The sequence below is a fragment of the Alosa sapidissima genome, chromosome 23 (genome assembly GCF_018492685.1).
Source record: "Alosa sapidissima isolate fAloSap1 chromosome 23, fAloSap1.pri, whole genome shotgun sequence".
Classification (NCBI taxonomy): domain Eukaryota; kingdom Metazoa; phylum Chordata; class Actinopteri; order Clupeiformes; family Clupeidae; genus Alosa; species Alosa sapidissima.
The window spans coordinates 16,165,265-16,190,714 of record NC_055979.1 but is presented as its reverse complement, the minus strand read 5'-3'; the positions used below and the strand labels follow the sequence as shown (position 1 = coordinate 16,190,714).

The 25,450-nt window shown below is 41.1% G+C and overlaps 1 protein-coding gene across 6 annotated transcripts in view; it reads right to left on the bottom strand.

Annotated features, from left to right (window-relative positions):
- The window catches only part of col18a1b (collagen type XVIII alpha 1 chain b), a 51,183-nt gene that overhangs the window by 2,988 nt on the left and 22,745 nt on the right, over positions 1-25,450 (bottom strand). For all 6 annotated transcript variants that reach the window (XM_042079799.1, XM_042079800.1, XM_042079797.1 and 3 more), the window contains exons 3-41: positions 23,830-23,916; positions 23,486-23,557; positions 22,822-22,906; positions 17,293-17,357; positions 16,958-16,984; positions 16,594-16,800; positions 16,139-16,165; positions 15,944-16,006; positions 15,288-15,362; positions 14,655-14,693; positions 14,285-14,413; positions 13,931-13,993; positions 13,232-13,276; positions 12,679-12,750; positions 11,790-11,894; positions 11,537-11,605; positions 11,347-11,373; positions 11,148-11,246; positions 10,664-10,699; positions 10,201-10,287; positions 10,010-10,042; positions 9,819-9,854; positions 9,589-9,648; positions 9,118-9,192; positions 8,774-8,809; positions 8,187-8,240; positions 7,946-8,020; positions 7,175-7,249; positions 7,039-7,072; positions 6,676-6,729; positions 4,798-4,832; positions 4,543-4,668; positions 4,000-4,147; positions 3,547-3,611; positions 2,927-3,055; positions 2,772-2,801; positions 2,139-2,621; positions 1,510-1,707; positions 693-808 (exon numbers count right to left, since the gene is read on the bottom strand). In XM_042079799.1, the coding sequence (XP_041935733.1) occupies positions 693-808; positions 1,510-1,707; positions 2,139-2,621; positions 2,772-2,801; positions 2,927-3,055; positions 3,547-3,611; positions 4,000-4,147; positions 4,543-4,668; positions 4,798-4,832; positions 6,676-6,729; positions 7,039-7,072; positions 7,175-7,249; positions 7,946-8,020; positions 8,187-8,240; positions 8,774-8,809; positions 9,118-9,192; positions 9,589-9,648; positions 9,819-9,854; positions 10,010-10,042; positions 10,201-10,287; positions 10,664-10,699; positions 11,148-11,246; positions 11,347-11,373; positions 11,537-11,605; positions 11,790-11,894; positions 12,679-12,750; positions 13,232-13,276; positions 13,931-13,993; positions 14,285-14,413; positions 14,655-14,693; positions 15,288-15,362; positions 15,944-16,006; positions 16,139-16,165; positions 16,594-16,800; positions 16,958-16,984; positions 17,293-17,357; positions 22,822-22,906; positions 23,486-23,557; positions 23,830-23,916 (3,341 nt within the window). The remainder of the gene's footprint in view (positions 1-692; positions 809-1,509; positions 1,708-2,138; positions 2,622-2,771; positions 2,802-2,926; positions 3,056-3,546; positions 3,612-3,999; positions 4,148-4,542; positions 4,669-4,797; positions 4,833-6,675; positions 6,730-7,038; positions 7,073-7,174; positions 7,250-7,945; positions 8,021-8,186; positions 8,241-8,773; positions 8,810-9,117; positions 9,193-9,588; positions 9,649-9,818; positions 9,855-10,009; positions 10,043-10,200; positions 10,288-10,663; positions 10,700-11,147; positions 11,247-11,346; positions 11,374-11,536; positions 11,606-11,789; positions 11,895-12,678; positions 12,751-13,231; positions 13,277-13,930; positions 13,994-14,284; positions 14,414-14,654; positions 14,694-15,287; positions 15,363-15,943; positions 16,007-16,138; positions 16,166-16,593; positions 16,801-16,957; positions 16,985-17,292; positions 17,358-22,821; positions 22,907-23,485; positions 23,558-23,829; positions 23,917-25,450) is intronic.

The following is a 25,450-nucleotide window of genomic DNA, read 5'->3' as shown; positions in this document are numbered from 1 at the left end:
ACTTAAAGAACTTAAAGGAGGTGATTTTTCACATAGATCTCCATTTCTTAACATCCTTATCAGGCAAGTACCGCCACTCGGCGGCCATATTGCAACACTTTTTGGGCACTTATCGTGCATCTATTTCGGCAGAAATGCGTGTGCGTAAGGCTTCACGACACCAATCTTGCTCCAGCAGCGAGATCACAACAGATGATTGGCACGATGTCTTCACAGCACAGCACACCACACGATTGGCTCAATGTATTTTACAACACACCACATGATTGGCTCAATGTATTCACATGTCAACATTTTGCCGCGGAAGGGCATTTTAAATGAACTACTTTTTACTTTTACTTGAGTACATTTTCAGATCGGTATTTTAACTTGTACTTGAGTAATATTTTATCAAGGTATTGGTACTTTTACTTGAGTACAATATTTTCATACTTTTTCCACCTCTGGTTTTAGTACTATTGTTTGTTTTTTAATTTAATTGACAGCATGTTTTTGGTTGACATCTTGCTGTAAATGTGCCAGATGGAGTCAACTTTGCAGGTTTGGTGTAAGGTTTTGTGGTTTTGAGTTTAGCAAAAATAGCAAATATTCACACAAAAACATTTATAAGGTCAGAACAGAGGTGGATTTTTTGTTACAGCAGAAGAACAAGGAGCATAAGGACATCTTCATTCAAGGTCATGTTCACTCACCAAGCATCATGGGTGAGAACATCCCTGCCATCAAATGAGTAGATGGTCACGTTGTCCCTCATCTTGCCCTCCGATTCGCTGAAGATGGACTCCCAGCTGCTGAAAAGCTCTTCATCCTGATGGGTCCCGGCAAGACAAAATTACACAAAAAATCACAATGAATAACAATGCTAACCTAGGTACACAAACAATTCATATGGTATTATTTATATGCCATTATAATTAATAGTTCACATACAGTACACCAGCAGATTTTTAATTTATTCTAAACCTATTTTTGGAAGCCATTTCTTATTTACTGTTGCCAGAGCTGTGTTTCTATTTCATCCTCTATAGGGGGCAAAATAAAGAGCATTTCTGTAGCCTAATAATAACTCAGCAATATCTCTAATATCTCAAAGGATGATTACTCAGTTTTTTGGGGTGTAATGGTACACAAAAATCACGGTTCAGTGTGTACTTCAGTTTTGAAGTCATGGTTCAGTTCATTTTCGTTAGAGTAAGCCTGTAGGTACTGCAAGCCTAAAATTCACTGCTGATGCACAACAGGAATACTGTAGTATTTTGGAGAGGTGTAAAAAAAAATTTTTTTTGTTGTTAATTGACTAAACTGACATATGGTACGCCATTCAATATGTTTGTGTGGGAACTCAAATTTGAAACATGGTCCAAAGCCAAAAAAAAGCCTGCTGTTGATTGCTATCATAGACTGCATTCAGTACATTTGGTACACATCCTTTATTAAGCCTAACATCCTGTACCTGAATGGTTCAGTACAAATACACGTGCCTTTACACCCCTATTAGTTTCCTCTTACCTTCAGGTTGACGATGGGAATTCGCTCCCTGTCGGGCCTGCGCACGATACTGTACAGATCCTGCAGCCGTGACGACAGGAACGCCCGGAATGTTCCCTTCATGCCGATAGCCTGCGCCTGTGTGAAGCACTCGTGGTCGGCCCCTCGGATGCCCCTCATGTTACCCTCCTGGGGGTGGTTCAGGGCGATCAGGTGCAGCTGTTCAAGAAGATAACACAGACATGATCAGTGTTATCAAAACTCTGCATAGTGACTCTGTAGGATTTAGATGTCTTATTGTACAGCTTTATTGTGTGTTTGTAAAATGAGACCTTCTTTCTTTTTCTGGAACAAACAGTTCTTAGTACTTCTAATGTACTTGATTTCCTGTGTACAGTAAAGTACAGTACAGTAGGCTGATTCATTAAATAATGACCTTTATTACAAATTAATTAATAATTGAGAACAATTACTCATTTTGTTTTAGCATAGGTGTTACTGAATTCAATCCGCCTGTCACTTGGTCTTTGACCAAGTACATTATCCAGTAAATCCATATTCAGCCCAGTCTTCAGTGAACTATTATTCAATTATTAGTAAAGATACAGATAGAACGATGAAAAAGTGAAGGATGTGAAGGATGTGCTTACAGCAAGTCCAGCCCTGTGCTCATGGGTGGGGGACTGGGGCTCACTGGGCCTTCGGTCTGGGCTGCTGGGATGTCGGCTATTGGGATAGCGACGGTCTGGTTGGCGTTCGTCGAGATAGCGTCCATCTGGATAGCGTCCGTCCGGATAGCGTCCATCTGGATAGCGTTGGTCCGGATAGCGTTGATACGGATAGCGTCCATCAGGCTGTGACGAGGAGTACCTGGTATCTGTGGGTTGGTGCGGTTGGGTTCCGGATGATGTGCCCGTGTGCACCCCAGGATAAGGGTATCCTGATTGATTAGGGTACCCTGGATAGAGAGGGTACCCATGTCGGGGAGGGTTCACGGGCTCAGGAAGAACAGGGTACTGGCCCTCAGAGTGTGGAGCTGCTCCCTCAGAGGATGAGGACGCTCCCGTCTCCTGTGTGTAATCCGGAGGATAGTGCACCACTGGGGGAGGGTTGACAGCTGCCACCTGGTTTTCCTGTGGATGGCCAGAGAAACTGATGAGTGCAAAATGAACTGTGCACTATTACTAAGGTAATGCATTGGTAATGCAATGATATAACGTTCCAGTAATCTGTCTAGTCTAGTAGTGACTCACATGTACCAGTACTGTAATACCATAACTTACCTCTCTAGGGAAGGGGGTATATTCACCAAGCTGAAATGAGACAGTGACTGTTATTATTACATATAGATATTATAGATGAGCTCAGACATAAACATACATTACAGAAATTAACTCACAGAATGCAGGACAATCAGAAACTGCATCTAGCTATGTACCTGTACTTTTCGGCAACCGTCTCGCACTCGTATGTACAGGTCTGTGTTGTCTGAGATGTAGACCAAAGTCCCCTCAGGCTGTTGTCTTGAGGCAGAGGCCATGCTGTCATAAGTCCTCAAAATTATAACCTACAAAGAGCCCATGAAGAGTGTAAATTTAGAGTAAAGTGTCTCTGTGCATCTGTCTTTTGACACTAACACATCTCTAGAATGAAATAGCTGTATATGGGAATGGGACTTTATGCTAGGTCCATGCTTCATGAGTAGGCACCCAATGAAACATCAAGAAACAGTTTAAGGCCACGCACATCCCAGGCCAAAATTTGAATAGTGCAGGATACAGTACAAAAGTACCCAAGAAGAATAAGGCATGATCCGCACACCAGATACCTACCATTCACAGTTTTTTTTTAATTTTGTTTGTGACGTTTTGAGCCATGTGGCTCTTCCTCAGACTTTCACAAAAACTGTGAATGGGAGCTATCAGGTGTGGATAGCTATGGTGTGTATAGCTATGGGAGCTATCTGGTTCATCTTCTTGAACCAATGATCATCGATGATTGTCTAGCTTGTGTCCTTCTCTGATCCATATTTCTGTTAAAGTTGGGGTCCATACTCACCCCCGCGCCTAACCCAGGGATGCCAGGGGGGCCAGGTGGGCCAGGAGGACCTGGGGCATTTACAACTGCAGGTAAAGAAAACACACTGGTTTATTTTATGAAGTATTTTTATCAATAGGTATCTTTGCAATGCCTATACAGAAAATAAAAAAAATATGGAAATACAACTACCACAATATTTTGTGCTTAAGCCGTTCGGTTCTTTGATTGGAAATCGCAGCCCCCTTTAGGGGGAACACGTGCAAGTGCACACCGGAAACATTTCTTTCCATTATCTCATAGGGGTTCTGTGATTCTGGTGAGCACACGAAACCTGGTCTGTATGTGAAAGTTTCTGAAAGGATTGTTTTTGTCCCTTCAGAAGCTCTGTCAGAAATAGCTGACTAGCTGAGAGTTGGGGTGCTGCATGTATTAGAACTTGTGAGCTACTGTAACCAAGCAAGACGGCCTCACCAGGAGAGGTTCGATGGGCTCCAGGTAGACCGATCCCTGGGGGTCCTGGAGGTCCTGGAGGTCCTGGGATTCCTGGGCGACCGTATCCTGGATGGCCTGGAGGCCCTGCGGGGCCTGGTGAACCCCGTATGGAGTCTCCTTTAGGACCCTGAAAACAGCGTTTTTTGGAGAAGACTGTTCAACTTGTTACACCAAGTGTGTGGTCAGCAGGTAGTGCTGTGGCAGAGGGCATGAGTTGCAGCCTCCTTGCTAGCATCTGAAGTGCTACAAATTGACAGGTTTCTGCCCAGGCCAATGTAGAGCTGAACCACACAATCAACACAACACCGGTAACAAAAAGCATTTAAATGATTAAATATTTAATTGCTAAACTTAAATAGATGCAATGTCAACTATATAATTCTTAATTTATTCATAAAATGTTTAAAATTAAATAAATTAAATGCATAAAATTACAGAGACTATTATAAAGTAAAGATATGGATGTGGATTTAGGATCAGCTGCTGGATTATAGATCTTTATGCTGAGACTTTTGTCCGTACCTGTGGTCCTGGGGGACCGGGAGGCCCAGCGATTCCACTGTACCGTGAGTCATAGTACCCTCCGCCACCTGCCTCTCCCTTCTCTCCTTTCATACCTGGCTCTCCCCTTTCACCTTTCAGCTGGGTCTAAAACACACACACACACACACACACACACACACTTGTTAGATAGAGTACTGTTGTCTGTGACTTGGTGAAGCTTTCACTATGTCCCTTTCATTGTTCTATAAAAATAGAATAGTAGAATATTTTTACCAAATAAGCATTGTAGTCAAAGCCTTCTGTGCCACCTGCAGACAAAAGACGGCACCTGGTTAATACACTAGAATATTGAAAGACAGCACCTACCTACATAGCTGTATACTAATACCACATCTTCTGTCCTGTTTGTAATTGTTTAAACAGGAATGGACAATAGCCCTTACATAATAAGCCTACCATTCATTCAGTTTATTCAAAATGAGTTATGTCATGTAAGCAGTGTTGCCACAGTTACCTTGAAAAAGTAATCTGATTACTGATTACTCCTTTAAAAAGTAACTTAGTTACTTTACTGATTACTTGATTTTAAAAGTAACTAAGTTAGATTACAAGTTACTTTATTAGTTACTTTCAGCAGCTGCCGACAACACCCCCACCGCCTCAAACATAAAAATGATAACCGGTTTTGCCAATACTCACTATACTGGAAGTGCATTTTAACAGTAATGCCAACAATGTATAGCAGACATCCCAACCTAACTTACTTAGATACTGAAATGCAGATGTTTGTTCAATAATGTCTAGTCAGTACACCAAATAAGGAAGGCCTATTGATAGAAATTGTGATAGTAAAATGTGTAGATTTTGGTAGTTTGGCCTTTTCATGTAGCCTTGGCAACTAGCCATCTAGTATAGGCCTGAGTAATATGCAAATGAAATTTTAGTTAAAAAAAAAAAAAAAAAAGTTAAACTCACCTCAACAAGTCTTTTGCAATCATTTAACCCGCCATGAGCAATGCTAAAGTCACTGTTACAAACAGTGCAGTGTGCAATACTATCATTATGTTTTACTCTTATGAGACAATTGGGTACACTTTTGTGTAGTCTGATGTGAAATGGGTCTTAAATGTTCCCTTTTGAGGGGCACTGACTCTGCCATAACGCTCCTGTACCTAAACAATAATGTAAATTAATCAACAGCCTAATGAAAATATTATACAAACCATAACACATAAGCGCTTAAACAACTACAACATGTTGAACAGGAATGTCTTTAGACCCCTCTTAAACGACCCAAAACTACCACAGGAACGGGCAACTCATTCCACCAACATGGAACCACTGAGGAATTGAATTAGTCTTGAATTAGACCTAGTTTTTAGGACTGGTCGACATAACAGAGGGATGAAAGGCTTGATTATTGAATTAAAAAAACTAGGAGCAGATCCAGTCAGTGTCCTATAGGCCAAAGTGAGAGATTTAATTGATTTAATTTAATGAGATAAATTTAATTCTGGCTACTATAGGGAGCCAATGGAGAGTAACTAGGAGAGGAGTTACATGTGTCCTGTTTGGCTGATTGAAGACCAGGCGTGCTCCAGCATTCTGAATCAGCTGTAATGATCTTATTACACAAGCGGGTAAAGCAGCTAAGGGTGAATTACAATAGTCCAGCTTAGAGATGACCATGTTCTGAACAAGAAGTTGTGTGGAATCTTGTGTCAGATAAGGTTTGATCTTCCTAATGTTGTAAAGCATAAACCGACATGATTTAGCACTAGAAGCTACATGCTCAGAGAAGTTAAGTCAGTCATCAATTACAACGCCCAAGTTACGTGCCAATCTAGTTGGGGTCAGTGAAGTTGAGTCAAGCTGGATGTTAATCTGTTGGGGAATAGCTGTTTTAGCTGGAAACACCAAAAACTCTGTTTTTGAGAGATTAAGCTGAAGGTGCCGATCTTTCATCCAGGCTGAAATATCCTTAAGGCATGCAGAAATCCGGTGGGAAACGCTAGTCATCAGGTGGGAAAAACAGGTAAAGTTACAGTAGCGCATGTCTTAACTACTCCCTGAGCTAAACCTGTGACCTTAGTTAACCTCTCACAGCCTGCCTGCGGTTGTGGCCTGTGAGGGGAGACGAGTGGCCTTTACCTGAGAACCCTGGAATGCCCGGAACTCCTCGGTCTCCCTTCTCTCCTTTTTGGCCTGCAGAGGAGAGAAACAGATCATGTGTGATGATGGCCATACTAGACAAGACTCTACCAATCTAAGACACCCAATGGCTGCAATCTATGACTCCTTTAAAGGCACTCTCAATGGCTGCAATCTAAGACTCCTTTAAGGGCACTCTCAATGGCTGCAATCTATGACTCCTTTAAGGGCACTCTCAATGGCTGCAATCTATGACTCCTTTAAGGGCACTCTCAATGGCTGCAATCCATGTCATGTCAGCCATCCTTTTCTCACAAAATAATTTCAAAATGATTCCAAATAAGACCAATAGTAAGAGCTTACCTGGTTGATACCCCCGGGATGTATCTTCACGCGACTATAAAAAAAAAATAGTTCCCATGAGAAGACCAACCTATAAAAGAACCACTCCCCTAAGACAATAATGTTATAATGAAACCGTTTTTTGATGCCGACTCACAGAGAATCTGTCCAAAGACAGAACAGGCCCCGGGGGGCCCGGGGGCCCTGGAGGTCCGGGAGGCCCTGGGAGACCCTGGAGAAGAGATGAGATGGGACATGATGTGAAATGTGTGCTGAATAATAAATGTGTTATACTGTCTAGATACTGCAATGTGTATTGTCTATACATATTGGGTGGTGGTAGAGTAGTGTAGTGGAGCTGGGCTAGCAGGCAGTAGCCTGAAAGTTGTCGGTTCAACTCCCGGCTTCCACCGTTGTGGCCTTGAGCAACCCCAAGTTGCTCCAGGGACAATGTAATCCATTGTAATATAGCTGACATATGTAAGTCGCTTTGGTCAAGAAGTGTCTGCTAAATGTAATGTAATGTAATGTAATATTGTCTGTAATGCTAGAAAGACACCATCGGTGGTGTGTGTGCTAACTCGGTTGGCCAAACTAATCTGATTCTGATTGGGATCATTTTGCCATGGCAAATCTGATATTTATAGTACAAATGAACACAATACTATGCTGGAGGTACTGTGTTAGCCAGGCCCTGATGCTTCATTTCATTACATTCCTACATTTGTTGATGATGTCTTGGCATTGCACAATCAATAAATACATAAATAAATAAATAAAGTCCTTTGGAAGACAAGGCATGGGCATGGGCAGGGCTGGTTGGCAATGGACGTGGGCATGACAGTATATGGTACAATACATGACGATGAACAATATCAACCTATAAGCATTTGTATTGTACTGCATTTGTAATACAGGCATTCCTCACCGGAAAGCTATGTCCACCAAAACCACCTGAGGAGTCTCCCTTCTCTCCTTTCAGCCCGTTCAGACCCGGACGCCCCTGAATCGAGCAACACACACACACAATAATTACCCTTACACGTCAGAAAATGAGTCATTCTGAGGAATGACATGAATTTGCCTGCTTAAGGCTATGAACTTGAATCCGCTTCCACAAGATCCAGACTGCTTAGCCTATAAGGCACTTGTTTCTGCTGTGTGCTTACCGGTCTGCCTGGAATCCCTATTTCCCCCTTCTGTCCGTGAAGGCCGGGTATACCCTAAAGATATGCGTGCGTGCACACACACACACACACACACACACACACACACACACACACACACACACACACAATAGAATGGAAATTAATAGCTGAAATATCATATAATGTACAAAGGCATATGACAACTCAAAAGAAGTTAAAGCATTCATTCACTGATATTCATAGACACATGTTGATGAGAGCTAAGACATGGCATTTAGATATCAGCCAATATACCTTTTTTCTACATGTGTTTATGTTTCTTGGCAGACACTTTTGTCCAAAGCAACTTACAACAATAACAGTAATCATGAGATTATCATCAAAGAATAGTTGATGAATAGTTTAGAATTCAAATAGCCTATATTAGCCTAACATAACAACAACAACAACAGGTAACGTCACCGACAATCGGTTGTCCTGGGTTTGATTCCCACCGTTTCAAGTCTGTGTCGCTTTGAGTGAAAGTGTCTACTAAATATCACTCAACTTACTGATAAACTTCCAATGGCAGTATTTCCCAACCATTTCCCACTCTAAATTTCACTCACCGGAGGTCCAATTGGCCCCATTTGTCCAGACTCTCCCTAAAAGCATCAGCCATACATTAAAGAAATCTATACATTAAACACGATTCACATGTTATACATACTTATTTACACATTGAATTAATCAAATGACCATAATTATGCACAAAGAACAAACTCACAACTATAAGGAAAAAAATAGACAGTCAGAAGAGGATCTTAGAAATTGTAACAGACTGGATGAAATCAAATTTTAATGCCTTTGTCTTGAGGTTTGATGATTACTTTGTTTCCCATGCAAATGGATCTACTGACTTACGCCCAACTTGTACTGTAGGAGCCCAACATACACAGTCCTGTCCACTTACCGGCTGTCCGGTCAATCCCAGATACAAAGGAGTTCCATCTGCTGCCAGAATCACACCTGGTTCTCCTTTCTGGCCCTGTGTGGTTCAGTATCAACAATTGAGTCAATATTTTAGACATATTGATAATGACTGACGACACTCATTGATATCATTATACTTATCAAGCTAGTATTCTACTAGTATACGGTACATAACTGTGGAGGACTGTGGAGGCTACTAGCAGAGAGGGTTAAAGCGGAGTAATCAAGGATCTTTGCTACTAGTATACAGCTGTGATCAGCCCCCCAGTGACCACCACAATATTATTTAACAATTACTCCACATTCAGCATGATCAGCAAGATACCGAAGATCTTCATTTAAATCTCTACTTCTTCCATGCCCCTCAGTATGAATAATGCAAGTCTGGAAAATAGTCTCAAATGACTGAAACCAATCTCATGGTTGATAACATCAGCGGTATGTGTCTTACCTTAGTAGGGACACCTGGCTGCCCTGGGTGCCCTCTGTCTCCTTTTGGTCCCATTGGACCCTGACATAGAATGGGAGATACAAATAGGTATTTAATTCTTAAACATATCTCATTCAGTTCATTTTCACCTTCATTATGTAGAAAGATGACATCTATTCCAGAATAGCTATTGTAACAATTATGTTGAAATTGATGGAATTTAGAATCTGGGGGTAAAAAAAAAAACTTACAGGGAAACCTGCCCGACCAGGAATACCAGGCTGACCCTAAAAAACGACGACAAAAAGTAAATATACAGCCATTGATGGAGTGATTCAATAACTATGTTCTTTTCTTTTGCAATATCACATAATCCTTGATCTATCCATCTGTCTGTACATCTCTCCATCCATCCATCCTCCATCCAACCATATATTCTTACCGGTGGTCCAGAGACTCCAACAGCTCCCTCATGCTGAGAAGTAATTACAGAAATATCAGACCAAAACTGTGAACAGCTGATACTACTTGTGTGTACACATGAAGCGATAGACCTTTTAGTAAACAGTGAGTGTGTGCACTCACATTTGTGTGTATACGTCCATGTGTTTGTGTGAGTGTACATAAACTCACGTCTCCAATATTCTGGATGAGAATCTCCCCTGGTGGTCCTGGAGGCCCAGGAGGCCCTGGTGGACCCCCGTCCCTGCCTGAGTCCCCCTATAGGTCACACACGCACGCACGCACACACACACACACACACACACACACACACACACACACACACACACACACACACACACACACACACACACACACACACCATGCATGCACACACACAATATAGTCAGACACAGAAGAAGTCTGTGGATTTCTACACAAGCTACACATCGCTACACATCATTACCTTCACCAAGGAAGCTAATAAAAAAAGTGTGATTAGAGGTGAGCAAGTATGAATTCATGATTAAGAACTAGACGACTCGGATTCAGATTCAGAATTAACAACTGGAAGGATTTAGACAAATGCATCACTATCATATAAAATAACCCTATCTCTAATTTCAGAACCTCAGGTCAACAATTCAGCACTCACCTTTTCACCCCTGAACCCTCGTTCTCCTTTATCCCCCTGAAATGTTACAGGAGCAACATATTAGGATAAATTCATCCATTAACATCCTATGTTTAACCCAGCTTTCACAAAGAAATTCCTAAAAAGCACTCCCCATCAAAATAGTTAATGGCAACAGTCAGCAACAATTGGTTAGCTTTTTCAAGTCATCTTGTTTTTGTACCTTCAAATTCATTTTAATGATATATGGTCACGTGACGGACAGCTAAACGTACTTGACATTCCTATAAGTCACTAAAAGGATGGGCATTTTATAATTAAGCCCCCAGAGTGTAGCCCTGTTGCAACAACTCGAGCTAGGTAGCGCCAATTTATTTTCCATTTTTTTTCATACCGACAGTACTCAGTCACCTTGAAAAACGGAGATCTATGTGAAAAATTGCCGGAGTTCTCCTTTAAGCTATGCACAATGCAGCGGGATCACCCTGTATTTTTCTTCACTCACCGGTTTACCAGGGAAGCCATCCATCCCTGGAAAGCCATCCCGTCCCCGCTCACCCTCACTGCCTTTTTGGCCTGGAATTCCTGGGAATCCAGCTTTCCCCTAAGATCAGAGGAGGAATACAGATTCACAGGTACACTGTTACAATGTCATTTGAGACTTGAAATTACATGATTTTTTATTTTTTAGGGTGGACTCTTACCGGTAGTCCTGGAATACCTTGAGGGCCCTGTGAGAGAATAATATATTTGATATGTGATATATAAAGGGCAAAATGAACAAAACTATTTTGAGGATAAATGAAGACTTTGTCTATCTACACTCTGTCATGTAAGTTACAGTTATGTATATTTGCACTCCTCTGCATTGACCATGTCTAGTTAGACCCTCACATTTGGTCCTGGAGGACCAGGAGGTCCAGCTGGTCCTGGAACGAGGGTCACTTCAGTTCCATTAAGCTCCTGCAAAGACAGAAAACCACATGACTCATGGATCTTATATGGTCTAATTGCTACAAAGGAAATCGTATGAAATTCTGTGTGAAATTCTTCCTTGGTACCAGTGAAGAAAAGAAAAACCCAGAGAATTATGGGTAATGTAGTATTTATCCATAGACTTCCAATGATGAAGGATGAAGGAACTTACAATGGTGACTTGTCCAGGAGGTCCAGGGGGCCCTGGCGGGCCAGAAGGTCCAGATGGTCCCATGGGACCTGGGGGTCCAGGCAATCCACTCTCACCTGGTTCACCCTTAGATAGAAGGAAATAGACGGAAAATAATTAGATCAGGGAAACTATCAAGCTATTCAAATGTGGTCATATCTACAGTGCTTCAGTGAGGTCAATTCAAGTGAAACGTAAGTGTCTGAATGAAAACCCAGTGAAAAACTGGCTTCTATGACGTCATGTCTGTCTGTGTCTTTACCTAAGAGGCCATATACAGTGGTATTTGCAAAAGCATGCACGAGGGAGCTTCATTCACTTGTGGGGAAATTCATATGTGGGAGTGTAAACACCTCAGTGTGAACACCAGTGACACAACATTACTAGACTGCATCAAATTCCATAGTCAGTGTCCTAATTCACAGGACCATTCTTGCTAATTCTGTATGTATATATATATAATCAAACCTGTTAGGCTGTTCTAAGAAAACTGTTGTGTTCCTGAGAGTTCCATCTCCCATGGTCTTTGCCCAGATCTGACCTTGATTCACACCAGAGTCAGTTGCTGAGTAATTCATGTCACGTGGAATGGTAACTGTATAGTCATGCATTTTTCAGTCTTTAGTAATTAAGCATTTCAACCTGGGTAATTTATGTCATGTGGGATCATAAATGTACATATTCATATTAATTTTCATTAGAGTGCTTCCAGTAATTAGTATTCAGGCATTTGTTTAGTGCTTGTCATTAGTACATGCCGTGGTCCACATAATAACTTGTGAATTCAGGCATATGGTTAATTACGATTCTGCATTAATTGTGAGGAACGGCAGAGTGCAGGTCTCAAACAGACATGCCGGTCCCTGTATACCTCTGTATCAGCTGAGGAGGAGAGGAAAGGCAGCCAGTTGGAAAAAAGAGAAGTGACAGAAAAACTGTCCGGCTAAAAGGGAAAAGTGAAGACAACATTCCGATGGGTGTTTTTTTTCCCCCTGAAAAGAACTGCTAGAATTCATCATCATCATCATCATTCCGGCCACATGAGGAACAGTCGTCATGGTAATACATTAACTTCTGTTCTGATGACGCTCCACTTAATGAAGTGATAGCTCTCAGAGAGTCGCCGTTAGTGAATAGAAAGGTATATCTGTTAACAACTGCCCAGGAGTACTGTGACCAAATATTGACTTTGAGCCGATACAAACAGCTCCAGGTTAATTAATTATCTTGGCCAATATTTTCTGACAGATGCAAAGTAGGTCAGATGTAATGCATTGTATATATCATGGTGTTTTTAAGGACATGATGTGTCACAGAATTATACAATAGTGTACACATAAATACAATGTTGAACACATTGAGAAACCATTCTCTTCATTAGGTATACAGTAAATACCGTACACGTATATTGCCTAGATACTCACAGTCTCCCCTGCAGGTCCAGCAAGTCCCACAGTACCACAATCTCCCTACCAGAAAGAGCAGAAACAAGATGATGACCAGCACAACATTTTCAGTTCAATCTTTAAAGCTACATTTTGTAATTTCATGAGTTACGGTAATTCTTGGGGGAAAATTCTCCCATCTAGCGGTGAGATGGTATATTGCAACAGACTCCAGCCTTGTTAAGAATCGACCCAAAAAATGACACAATGTAGCTTTAAACAGAAAGAAGACAAAACTGGATGCATACACTCATGCTTGGGCTTGCAGCAAAGGTGAATTGGAACAGACACTCAAAAGAACAAATAACACTAAGGCAGGGATCACATTAGCCAGCGGCAAGCGGCAGGTTTCCTATTGTTCTGTATAGTTCGGCAGCGGATCGGTGGCAACGCTGGCGTAACACTAGCGTTGAACAAGCTGAGCGTTGAACTTGGTTCAACTTTCAAAGCACAACGCGAGCGTATTCAATTGACAAACCATTTGTGTTGCTTAGGAACGAGATAAAACATGGTCTGAGCATTGCGTTACGTTTGCCGCTTGCCGCTGGCTGATGTGATCCCCGCCTAAGGGATGTCATTACTCATGCTTCAACTCTTACAGAAGTGACCAGGCAGACATAATTAGGCCCTACTGACAGTATGTCAAAAAAATATTGCAATGTGTGAATTCAAATCCACCTTCTCTCCTCTTGGCCCTGGTGGCCCGGGAAGTCCTGGTTTCCCTGGAGACCCAGCAGATCCCTGACAAAATGACACACAGACACTTTCAGGTGAAAACAGGCCAAGAAATTTAAGTTAATGTCTACAGAGGTTATAACATTGGGTTATGGTTAAGATGAGCGCTTGGCCTGGTTAGAATAACTTTATCCACACAAAGAGGAGCCCTTTCCAGGTTGTCAGTCAGCACTAAAAAAGGTTCTTATCACTTTATAGATTTATAGGTTATTGACTGCCCCCCTTTTTAAAGAGCGTTTGAAAACACAAACAGACAAACAGATCATTCAAAAACATTCTGATCAATAGAGGCATTACGGGTCGTCCGGGCCTTCCATTAGGTCCAGTAGGTCCATTGGATCCAATGGATCCATTGGAATCTCCTTCAGAACCCGGCGGTCCAGGTGGCCCTGGTGGTCCAGGAGGACCTGGGGGTCCCGGACGAACCTGTTTCAGAAATACAACACGTCATGCGATCATAATTCCTCAAGGTCTAATGACCAAGTATAATAAGCCATTGAAACAATATCTACAAATATTTTTGCAAATTTACAAGGTATTCTTTGCTTGAAAACAGTGTAACCAGCCATACTGTAAGAAATGACTGTATGCTGTACTGTATGTGCAACATGATAAACAGTCATCTGCATGACAGGATTAAGACAAAAGGGAACCATAATGAACATACAGGGATTTTTCCTCCAGAGCCTTCCACATCCACAAATGTCTAAAAAAAACAAAAAACAAACAAAAACAAACATAAAACAAACAGACGAAAAACAAAGTCACCAATAAAATGCTGCTCCTGGTGTTACTCATGTACACAGTTTCTTTGTGGTTGTTTAAGCTGCATATTTTTTTTTAGATCATACTGGAATATGTGTCATGTGCTCCTCCTCACTCCTGCTCAACTAGTACAGGCCTTAGCAGGTCATACTTGGGCGGTGGTAGTGTAGTGGTTAAGGAGCTGGGCTAGCGTGCAGTAGCCTGAAAGTTGTCGGTTCAATTCCCGGCTTCCACCGTTGTGCCCTTGAGCAAGTTGCTCCGGGGACAATGTGATCCCTTGTAATATAGCTGACATATGTAAGTCACTTTGGTCAAGAAGTGTCTGCTAAATGTAATGTAATGTAATACTTACAAGCCTGTAATAAGTACATACACCTGAATTCAATAAGGAGAACAGCTACAACTTAGAAATGTAAAGGGTTAGTTTGTAATATGGCAGTTGTCTACGCACAATTCCAAAATAACTGCCCAAAGGCGTTACTGAGATGGTCTATGAGTGGTGAGACTTGCCTATAAGGACTTTGATAGTACTCACTGTCTCAACGATCCCTGGGGGGCCTGGGGGTCCTGGAAGTCCTCTTGGGCCAGGCAGGCCCTCCCCAACCTCCCCCTGTAAAGCATACACCAGACATGAGCATCAATGCACAATCAATGGTAGGAATGTAGGAAAAGTATAAATGTTCTATTATGGACTTTGAACTTCTATATCCATGTTTATCACCATCATGTTTAACATGGTTATCTTTCTCTTCTTTCTATATCTTTATAAACTCACTGTTATTCTATGACTAGAATATAAACAATATACTCAAACATTGTTGTCTATACATTGACTTGTACATGTAGTCAACATCAACACCAGTCTTCCTTTAAATCAGGACCTAATCATTAGCCCCATTTACAAGGAGTTTTTTTTGTTTGTCAATCTGATTAAACTGTTACAAATTAAAATTGTGTGTCATCTGTCTACATTGAGTAGCCTACGTTCTATTCCGACGAGGTGGTAAGAAACGCTCTAGAATGATTGATCGGAATAGCCTTTGCTATTTTGCTCCTGCTGGATAACAAATACATGGCTGTTCAATCGGAATAAAACGGAACACCCACCCCTTTCGTTCTGTCTCATTTTTATTCCGATTCTAATATAAAAGCGTCCATGTAAATAGGGCAAGTGATCCAGGCCCGGCTCACCTTCAGGCCTTTCATTCCAGTGTTGCCAGGGGTGCCTGGGAAACCACGTGGTCCAACAGGACCCTGACAAGGACAAGAGAAGTGTCATCATTAGCTACTACCTGTGAGACTCATCACTCAAAACATCCAGAAATGTTGCAGAAATATGCTGCAAAAGTCTTAGCTCTTCATATCACAGAGACACTTGTTCCTCACCTCTTCACCCTGGTCACCTTTTTCACCCTAGAAAACACATAAATAGACATATATTAATTTGCATCTATCAAAAACAGGCATGTGTGAAATAATCACATCGGCCTTATTGGTCATATTACTGACTGATAACAGTAATACCAATATAAATTTATTTAAATTATGTAGCAACAATGATAGCAATGTTCTAGCTAAGAGTAATTTCAAATTCAATTCAATTCAATATTATATATATTGTTATTCATACTGTAGTGCAGTATTACCATCAACACAGGTCTCATTAAACTTCACAGTTAAAAATAAATAATCATAATCAAACAGCCCACAAATTAATTGAAGATGAAAAGCAGAAAGTAGTGATACTAAAAAATTAAGCAATTGTAAAAACTGTCATAAAAGTTAAGCAATTAACAGTAAAACAATAGGCTAAAACAAAAATAAAAAATGAAAGTACTCACTGGCTGCCCATCACGACCTGCTGGTCCAGGTTGTCCCGCCGGGCCTCTAGGCCCTGGCGGCCCCTGACGGCCCTCCACCTTCTGGATCTTCTTCCCGTCCCCAGTGTCAATGATCTCTGTGACTGGACCCTGAGGCCCAGGGGGGCCTGGAGGGCCCGGAGGTCCAGTGTCTCCCTTCATGCCAGGCATGCCGACCCCGTGACTTCCCTGGAGTGGAGTGGAAGGATTGGTAAAAGGATTTCAGTGGGATATTTATAAGTCTTAGGGGTCAACAAATGTGTAGTTAAATGAAATAGATACATTAAAATAAAATGTAGGATTGTTTTTTATTCTATTGTGCATACTTGCTATGTATGTGTCATACCTTTAACCCTTTCTCTCCCTTTGCCCCCTGTGAAAAAATTAACTAGGAGGTTATATCAAATTATTTGTGCTCAAACATGTTTAATTTCTGGACTGGACAGTCATGTCCTATATCTTCTACTATATTGATCACCTTCTGTTGGACTGTATCGAAATCAAACTAAAGAGGTAGCCTATTAAGTTTGATACACATCCAAAATAAATTTTTGACCAGTTACTTTTACCTGTAAAGCTTTACTTTATTATTTTAGCTACTACGAAAACTGGCTGCCCTGAAATAGTTTAACTGAAGTAATTTTTGTATTGCACATAAAATAAACCGTTAAAGAGGACTACCTTATCTCCAGGGGTGAAGGCGCCACCAGAGCCTTCGGTGTCAAACCCAGAGTCTCCTTTCAGGCCTGGAGTAAAGAGAACACAATCAGCACTATGCTGCCTGCATTTTCTCTTGCTACAGTGCCATGGTTTATAAAGTATCAATCAATCACAGATGCTGCAGAAAAAGCTTTGGATAAAGAGGGCGAGCACGTGGCCTGTTTACGGATCTGATCAACCCCAGGTGGGTCACCTGGGCGAGGTAGTCTAATGTTAAAAGACCTGAAACCTCTGTTGACCCCAGGAACATCACTCATGATGCATCCCAGTGCATTCATAGAGATGTATCTTGCACCCTGCCGTTTGTCTGGTAAGTTACTGGTTGCTGTTTCTTCCTCCTGGGCATTATAATGCACAAGTATAAGAGAATTGAGGTTAACTCTTTGCTAGTTAGTGACAGGAACAGTAGAATTTATTTTGTGTGAGAGAGACAGGACAGTGGTCACCGGGCAAATACGAGCAACACAGGAAAATGGGGCAAAGCATGGTTTTGGAAACTCGGAAGGCAACTGTAAGCTCTATAGTGTATTGTTGTGGCGACTTTGAGACCCTTAACCTGTTTAGGAGTACGGTCACAAATATGTGATTAGAATGTTTGCGAACCGAGAGTTCCACATTATGATGTGACAATTAACCTCAGAGATTTTCCCCATAGACTGAATTAAGAACACTGAAACTATAGATCGTTTGCATAGAATTCTAGAAGGAAACAGGAAAATAATTCACTCCTCAACAGGTTAAAGAATGTGATGCTTTAGAAAGGAGGAAGGAAAGGGGAAGCCATTGAAAGGAAGAAGTCAAAGGAGAATTCCGGCGATTATTCACATGGATTCTCGAGGTCACCGAGTACTGTCAGTACGAAACCCCACCGAAAACAAATGGTTCTATTTAGCTCAAGTTGCTGCAGCCAACAGCTAGAGCTACCAGGCAGCTACAGTGCTACACTCTGGGGTTATGCTCATGAGCCCCCATGTTCATGCCCCCAGAATGTGGCACTATTGGCTGCAGCAACTCGAGCAAGGGAACAGGTCTGGCAAGCACACACAAGATCATAGGAGATAAGTGTTAGGAGGTTTGTGTATGAAAAGTCAGCTTTAGCAAATTCAGCCACAGAACTTCTGTAGATTTTGATTTTTCGAGGACAATCACTGAAAAGAGCTGTGAAGGAGTTGTGTGATGCTCCTGAAAAGGCAAGCCAATGGTTTTGGCTGAGGCGCTCACAGACTGAGTCTGTGAATTGACCTGAATTGACTCAGGGATATGTGAAATCTAGATATGTGAAATCCAGTCGCTGTCTTTCTGGAGTGGTACTTGTTGATATCTCTGTAACGTGTCCCAACTCATCACGAGCATGGAGGGGGGGTTGATCCGGGACACCAGACATCTCTGATGAGCTTTTCTAGAGGTGTCGTGGACCTAATTCAATTAAACAACGATGGAGTAATGTGCCTGCTTGAAAACCCCAGTGAAATGCTCACGAACGTTGCTCTGTTGGTGATGTGCTTTTTCTGTTTTGATTCTTTGGTTAGGCATTCAGGTTATTAGCAACATACGTTTTACTGTGAAGGGGGGCCTTTACAAATCACGGATACAACAAAAGGTGTGTTTGCGACTGCCACAGGCCAATTGTGCATTGTCGCTGAATTTCATCATGCTTTTTTGAAAATGTTAAATAGACTTGGGTGTTGATCGTCCACTCTGGGAAATCCCCTATCTATATAACAAGGTATTTAACACCTTTTCTGTGTATGTCTGAAATTATGCGAGTTAGTCAGCTTACCTGCCTAAATGAATCTGAATAAACAAAACAAAAACTTGATATCAGTATAGATGAAGAAAGCAGTGTGAAAGTATGAAAAGCTTGAATAATCAATTGTAAAAATATTATAGTAAACTGAAGCCAAACGGCCACCAACATTAATCTCAAAACTGGGACACCAGATGTATAGCAGTAACAAAATATATCCACTAGGGGGTGCAACTCTTTAATGTAAAGATTTCAGGACAAAACTGCTCAATCTAAACTGTGGTGAGTTCAGCTTCAGGCTCAGGTAACTTTATTTATACCCAGAGGTAAATTTGGTTTGCAGTAAAGACTCCATCTTAGAAACACGTGTAGAAACAGACAGGCACTTGTCACACATCATTCATCTTAAAACTCAATATACAGATACCAGAGGTGGAAAAAGTATGAAAATATTGTACTCAAGTAAAAGTACCAATACCTTGATGAAATATTACTCAAGTACAAGTTAAAATACCGATCTGAAAATGTACTCAAGTAAAAGTAAAGTAGTTCATTTAAAATGTACTTTAAGTAAAAGTTACTTAGTTACTGGGTACCAGGGTGGGTACCAGAACAACCAGTTTTACCAGAGACTTTCTAATGAGGAGATACAGCACTCAAAAAATCCTCCATAGTAATGCATGGGGTTAATATGGCAATATGGCAGTTGTCTAGACATATCACAACCCTTCCGCGGCAAAACGTTGACATGTGAATACATTGAGCCAATCATGTGGTGTGTTGTAAAATACATTGAGCCAATCATGTGGTGTGCTGTGAAGACATCGTGCCAATCATCTGTTGTGATCTCGGTGCTGGAGCAAGATTGGTGTCGTGAAGCCTTACGCACACGCATTTCTGCCGAAATAGATGCACGATAAGTGCCCAAAAAGTGTTGCAATATGGCCGCCGAGTGGAGGTACTTGCCTGATAAGGATGTTGAGAAATGGAGATCTATGTGAAAAAGCACCTCCTTTAAGTTCTTTAAGTTTGAGCAGTAGTTAATTTTCACTCATTAGTTGCACTCATCCTTGGGTCGCTTTGCAGTGAACAGTAATCACACAGAACACAGGCAGCTGAGGCAGGCAGGCCAATGTTGAGTTGCAGAGAGTTTTTTTTATATTTGGAAACGAGCAGAAGGTTCAGCAGATTAAAAGGCGTCGAACTGGGGGGGGGAGTATAGGGCAATGGAGGAGAGGGCCCTTGAAAAGTGGAATACAGGGGGCACAACATTTTCATCAGGCATTAGTAATAACTCAGGTAATCCACACATAAAAAATCCAAACAACTCCATAAGTAGAGTCATGTGTAATGAAGTGGAATAACACAGGGAAAAAGTATTGAACACGCTAAGAAAAAGCACTAAGGCAAGGAAAGGGAAGGAACAAGCTGGAATCTGTAAGTAGTTAGAGAGTAGTTATCCTTTCTATCTGCACAAATTAATATAAGCTTGGTTAGTAGCTTACATATTGATGGGCTATAAAAAGGTTTTTCATTACCAAGGTGTCACACAAGAAACATTTCATGATGGATAAAAGCAAAAAGCTCTCCCAAGACCTTTGCAACCTTATTGTTGCAAAACATATCAATGAAACTGGTTACAGATGCATTTCAAAACTTCAGAATCTTCCAGTAAGCAACATGGGAGCCATTATCTCCAAGTGGAAGAAACATCACTGCATCATCAACCGGCACAGGGCACAGGATCTCCTCGCAATATTTCTGACCAGTGAGTCAGAAGGATAGTCAATTCCAAGAGCCAAGGACCACTCGGAGAAAGCTCCAGAAAGACTTGAAGGCAGCCAATTCAATTCAATTCAATTAAACAGTTCTGGAAGTAATCTGGAACTAAAGATCAGGATTCACAAGAGGGACCCCTGGAATCTGTTTAGAACAATGGACCAAAATCACACCTGATACTGCGACTAATAAGTTTTGTCATACAGGAAATGTCTTGAAGCTGTCTTTACAAACAAAGGCTTTTCCACAAAGTATTGAAGAAATTTCAGTAGGCACGTTCAATACTTTTTTCCTGTGTCATTCCACTTTACACAAAACTCTTATGTTTGGATTTTTTATATGTGTGTTAATATAATGTGTGGTGAAAATTTCGAATAGACTCACTGGAAGTTTAGGCTAATTACTGAAAAAAACAATAAGCGTTCAATACTTATTTCCACCATATATTTATTTTACCTGAATATTTTAACTTCCAAATTAAATGTAAAAATGAATGTCAGACGAAATGTAAAGTTTGACTGACTGGATTTTGTATACAAAACATAGTGAAAACTGTCTAAGGTCACTCTCACTCTCCCTTGCTAAAGAGCTAAATGGTTTAGTCCGCCTGCACGATTCATAAGGTAGTCTATCTTTTGTTTATTTAGTTGAGCATCGCTAGTAGTGGACCGCTAATTGTTGTGCTGCTGGTGCAATGTCTTTCTCCAAGAAAGCCAAGTCAGGTTACTAAAAACAAAGGCCAAAACAGGAAAAAGAGAGACATCAAAATGAGGGGAAACAACTACTAATAAACTTCTTTCCAAAGAAAGGTGAGCACAAACATCAAAACACGAAATCCCATGGTGTTTGCTTGAATATCTCAGCAATCATTGGTGCTAAAACGAACTGAGACAACCCATTGGAATAACGGAAAATACACTTTCATAGGTTAGGCTAATCTGATGCATCTCGTGATCCAGCTCCATCTCCATCACTTTCAGCATGGCGTCAGCTTGATTCATGTCCTGTTGTAGGCTACATGCTGATCATTATCGGCGTGATTTTTTTTCTCTCCCTTTCTGTTTTCGTTAGTCTTAACTTTTTTTTTACTCAAGTAACGGATGGGATTTTTGATGTAGCGAAGTACACTCAAAAAGTAATCAAGTAAAATTTAAAATACCGATTTTATAAACTACTTAAAAAATACAAAATACACAGAAAAACTACTCAATACAGTAACGTGAGTAAATGTATTTCGTTACTTTCCACCTCTGACAGATACTCAGCGGATCAGTCCATGGAGTAAGTATTTGGAGTAAACTAAAATATTCAGTCATTTCCTGTGTATTTTTTTAGCATTGAGAATGAACCGCAGGACAGTGGTTTATGCAAATTAAAAAAACAAAACCATATATTAACTGCACCCGTGTATTAAACGCAGTGCCGAGTTACCCAGTAATATCAGAAAGAAGAAGAGAAATGCATTCCCATGCATAGCCCACCCCTGTGTATGAACCTCATAGCTGAAGAAATTTTGCTAAATCAATGTATAAACCTTGGTTAATAATCGGGAAATTGCCGTAATAAAGACAATCAATAAAATAGCTACAATCAATCAATGAATATAGATGATATAAAATAAATAAAAAGATTAAAAAATAAAGTTAAATAAATTGTATTAGTTATTACTATTATTATTATTATTATTATTATTAAATAACCAGAGGGAAGAAGGGAAGAAGCTTAACTCATTGTGCAAATGGAGGGAGTGTTCACTTAAATTTGAGCTAGTTATTTGCTTTAACTGTCGATATACAGGGCCTGCTAGTAACTGTCTAATCACTGAATGTGCTCATTACCATTACTAAAATATACAAATATATAAACAATAGTGAATAGAATACCCAGTTAGGCTATAATGCCTAATGCATGATGGACTTTCATTTCAGAAGACCTGCATTTCTGGAAAGCGGTCTATGACGTACCAGTTTCCTCCTGAGCGACATCAAGAGTTCCTTTGGAGAAGGTGCTTGATACTGGAGGCTCGGGCAGAAGCTGAGTACCTGGGGTCTGCAGGGAGATATTTACACATGGTCGTAAATGAGCAAAAGTTTGGATGAATTACAGGTGCATCGTCAAATATGGAGAGTTAGTTTGAGGGTTAGACAATAACACCTAGGAACACTAGATAGGGCTGCTCATTGAGATATTTGATATTTGCCAAATTGGCACACATTACATCAACACATCAGCTAACATACTGTATATATGGCAAGAATTTACAGTTGGCTTCCTCGCTACCTCGTTTATAACTGTAACAGGCCTATTGAATTTACAAATTAACTACACTTAATGGGATTTCAACTGTTTCCATATGCTGCTTGTTTTAGACAAGATAAACAAAAGACTCCTCTTTGAAACTTTCCATCTTTCTTTAATTACAAGTGTGAATATCTGAACCAAATATTTGTACTTCCTTAAGTAGACACATGCTTCCCCCCGTTTGGAAAAAACAGCACAGCACTGAGTTAAGGTTGCTGTTATTAATTTCAGATATACACAGGAGAGGCGTTCAATTCCTGTGCTATGGGTAGCAGATTTCCTACAGTGGCCAATCAACAACTAATCCATCAACACAGTAGGCAATACCTTTTGTTTGGGAGGTTGTGTTGTGATGCCATCCTCAGTGTCCATACCATCTCCACTACCACTTCCTGAGTCCTGAGAGAAAAGGAGGGGGGGGGGGGGTGTATAGTGAGATGCATACAGAGGAAGTGATTCTTCCAATGCCAATGGCTATCAGATCCCGGTACGACATAAGAAATGAACAGAAACATTTTTATTTTTTTTAAATACCATGTATTGATGTTAAACAAAGAAAACACACACATTTACACTTTTACTGGTCAGCCTGATGTTACATGACAATATGTTCTGTTGGTATGCCATGGGAATTACATGGTGATAGGTGGGTGTGGTGATACAGAACTCACATCTTCCTCGTCCTCATCATCAGATGTGTAGCACTGCCTCTCAGCAGCAAATGGGTCTCCACTGATGGTCAGCTGGGATATCTGGCCCTGAACAACACAAGAGTACACAAACACATTTAGGGGCAACAATGTGATAGTTTGTGATAGTTCAATGGACACAAGTACACACACACACACACACAAACACACACATGCATACGCAACTCATCACTCACAAACACACACACACACACACACACACACACACACACACACACACACACACACACACACACACAAAACTCATCACTCACAAACACACACACACACACACACACACACACACACACACACACACACACACACATACACATATGCTACTCATCACTCACAAACAACTCCCAGATGGAGACTAAATTCAATAACAAATCAACAACTAAACAAAAAGCCAATTTACTGCCCAATTTTAGGGGATTCCCCGTTTCCAGCGTGTACCAGAGTGGGCGTAGCCTGACCTCCCAGGCTCAGGACTATGGGAACAAGCAGGCCTCAGTTTGAGGTTTGCTCTGAGTGATAGGGCTGTCAGCTCCCCTTGTACTGCACAGAGTTCTAGGTGACCTTTGCCATTAGTCATTTCATTAAGGAGCCACAACCACACGCAGACACACACACACACACAGTGTAGTACTGTAGTCACACCAAAGCGACTGCAAAAGCGTTTAACTGTCAGTTAAACTGTCATATGTGTTATCTCACTCACTCACTCACACACACACACACACACACACACACACACACACACACACACACACACACACACACACACACACACACACACACACACACGAAAGGACATAAAAGAACTGCACTGGTAATACAAACTGGAGGGTATACTATGAAGCGAGATTAGTGGTAGGTTGAGCTTAAAGTAAAACAAGAGGTGATCAACTTTGAAAGAGCTTTGTGATGGTATACCCCTCACTCAGGTCAACAACATATTGATGTTGACTCAGTCATCAACCCAAAGCTCAAACCCAAAAACATTTACATTACATTTTTTAATTTAGCAGACGCTTTTATCCAAAGTGACTTACATACTGTACACATGTAAATTATACTACAGGGCTATTATCCCCAGAACAAGTATAAGTATAAGTATAAGTATAAGTATATATACTCTTTTGATCCCGTGAGGGAAATTTGGTCTCTGCATTTAACCCAATCCGTGAATTAGTGAAAACACAGCACACAGTGAGGTGAAGCACACTCTAATCCCGGCGCAGTGAGCTGCCTGCAACCACAGCGGCGCTCTGGGAGCAGTGGGGTTAGGTGCCTTGCTCAAGGGCACTTCAGCCGTGGCCCACTGGTCGGGGCTCGAACCGGCAACCCTCCGGTTACAAGTCCAGAGTGCTAACAACTAGGGGTTAAGTGCTTTGCTCAAGGGCACAACGGTGGAAGCTGGGAATTGAATCCACAACTTATCAGGCTACTGCATGGTAGCCCCAAGGGGGTAAGCTAACATTCGGAAGGCGTACCCCCTGTGAGAGGCTCTGAGGCTAATGAGGTTTCACCTGGAGTTAGCATTCCATTGACCCCCATTCGTTTTGGCGTCACTTTGACAGTGAATAACTTTACATTTGAA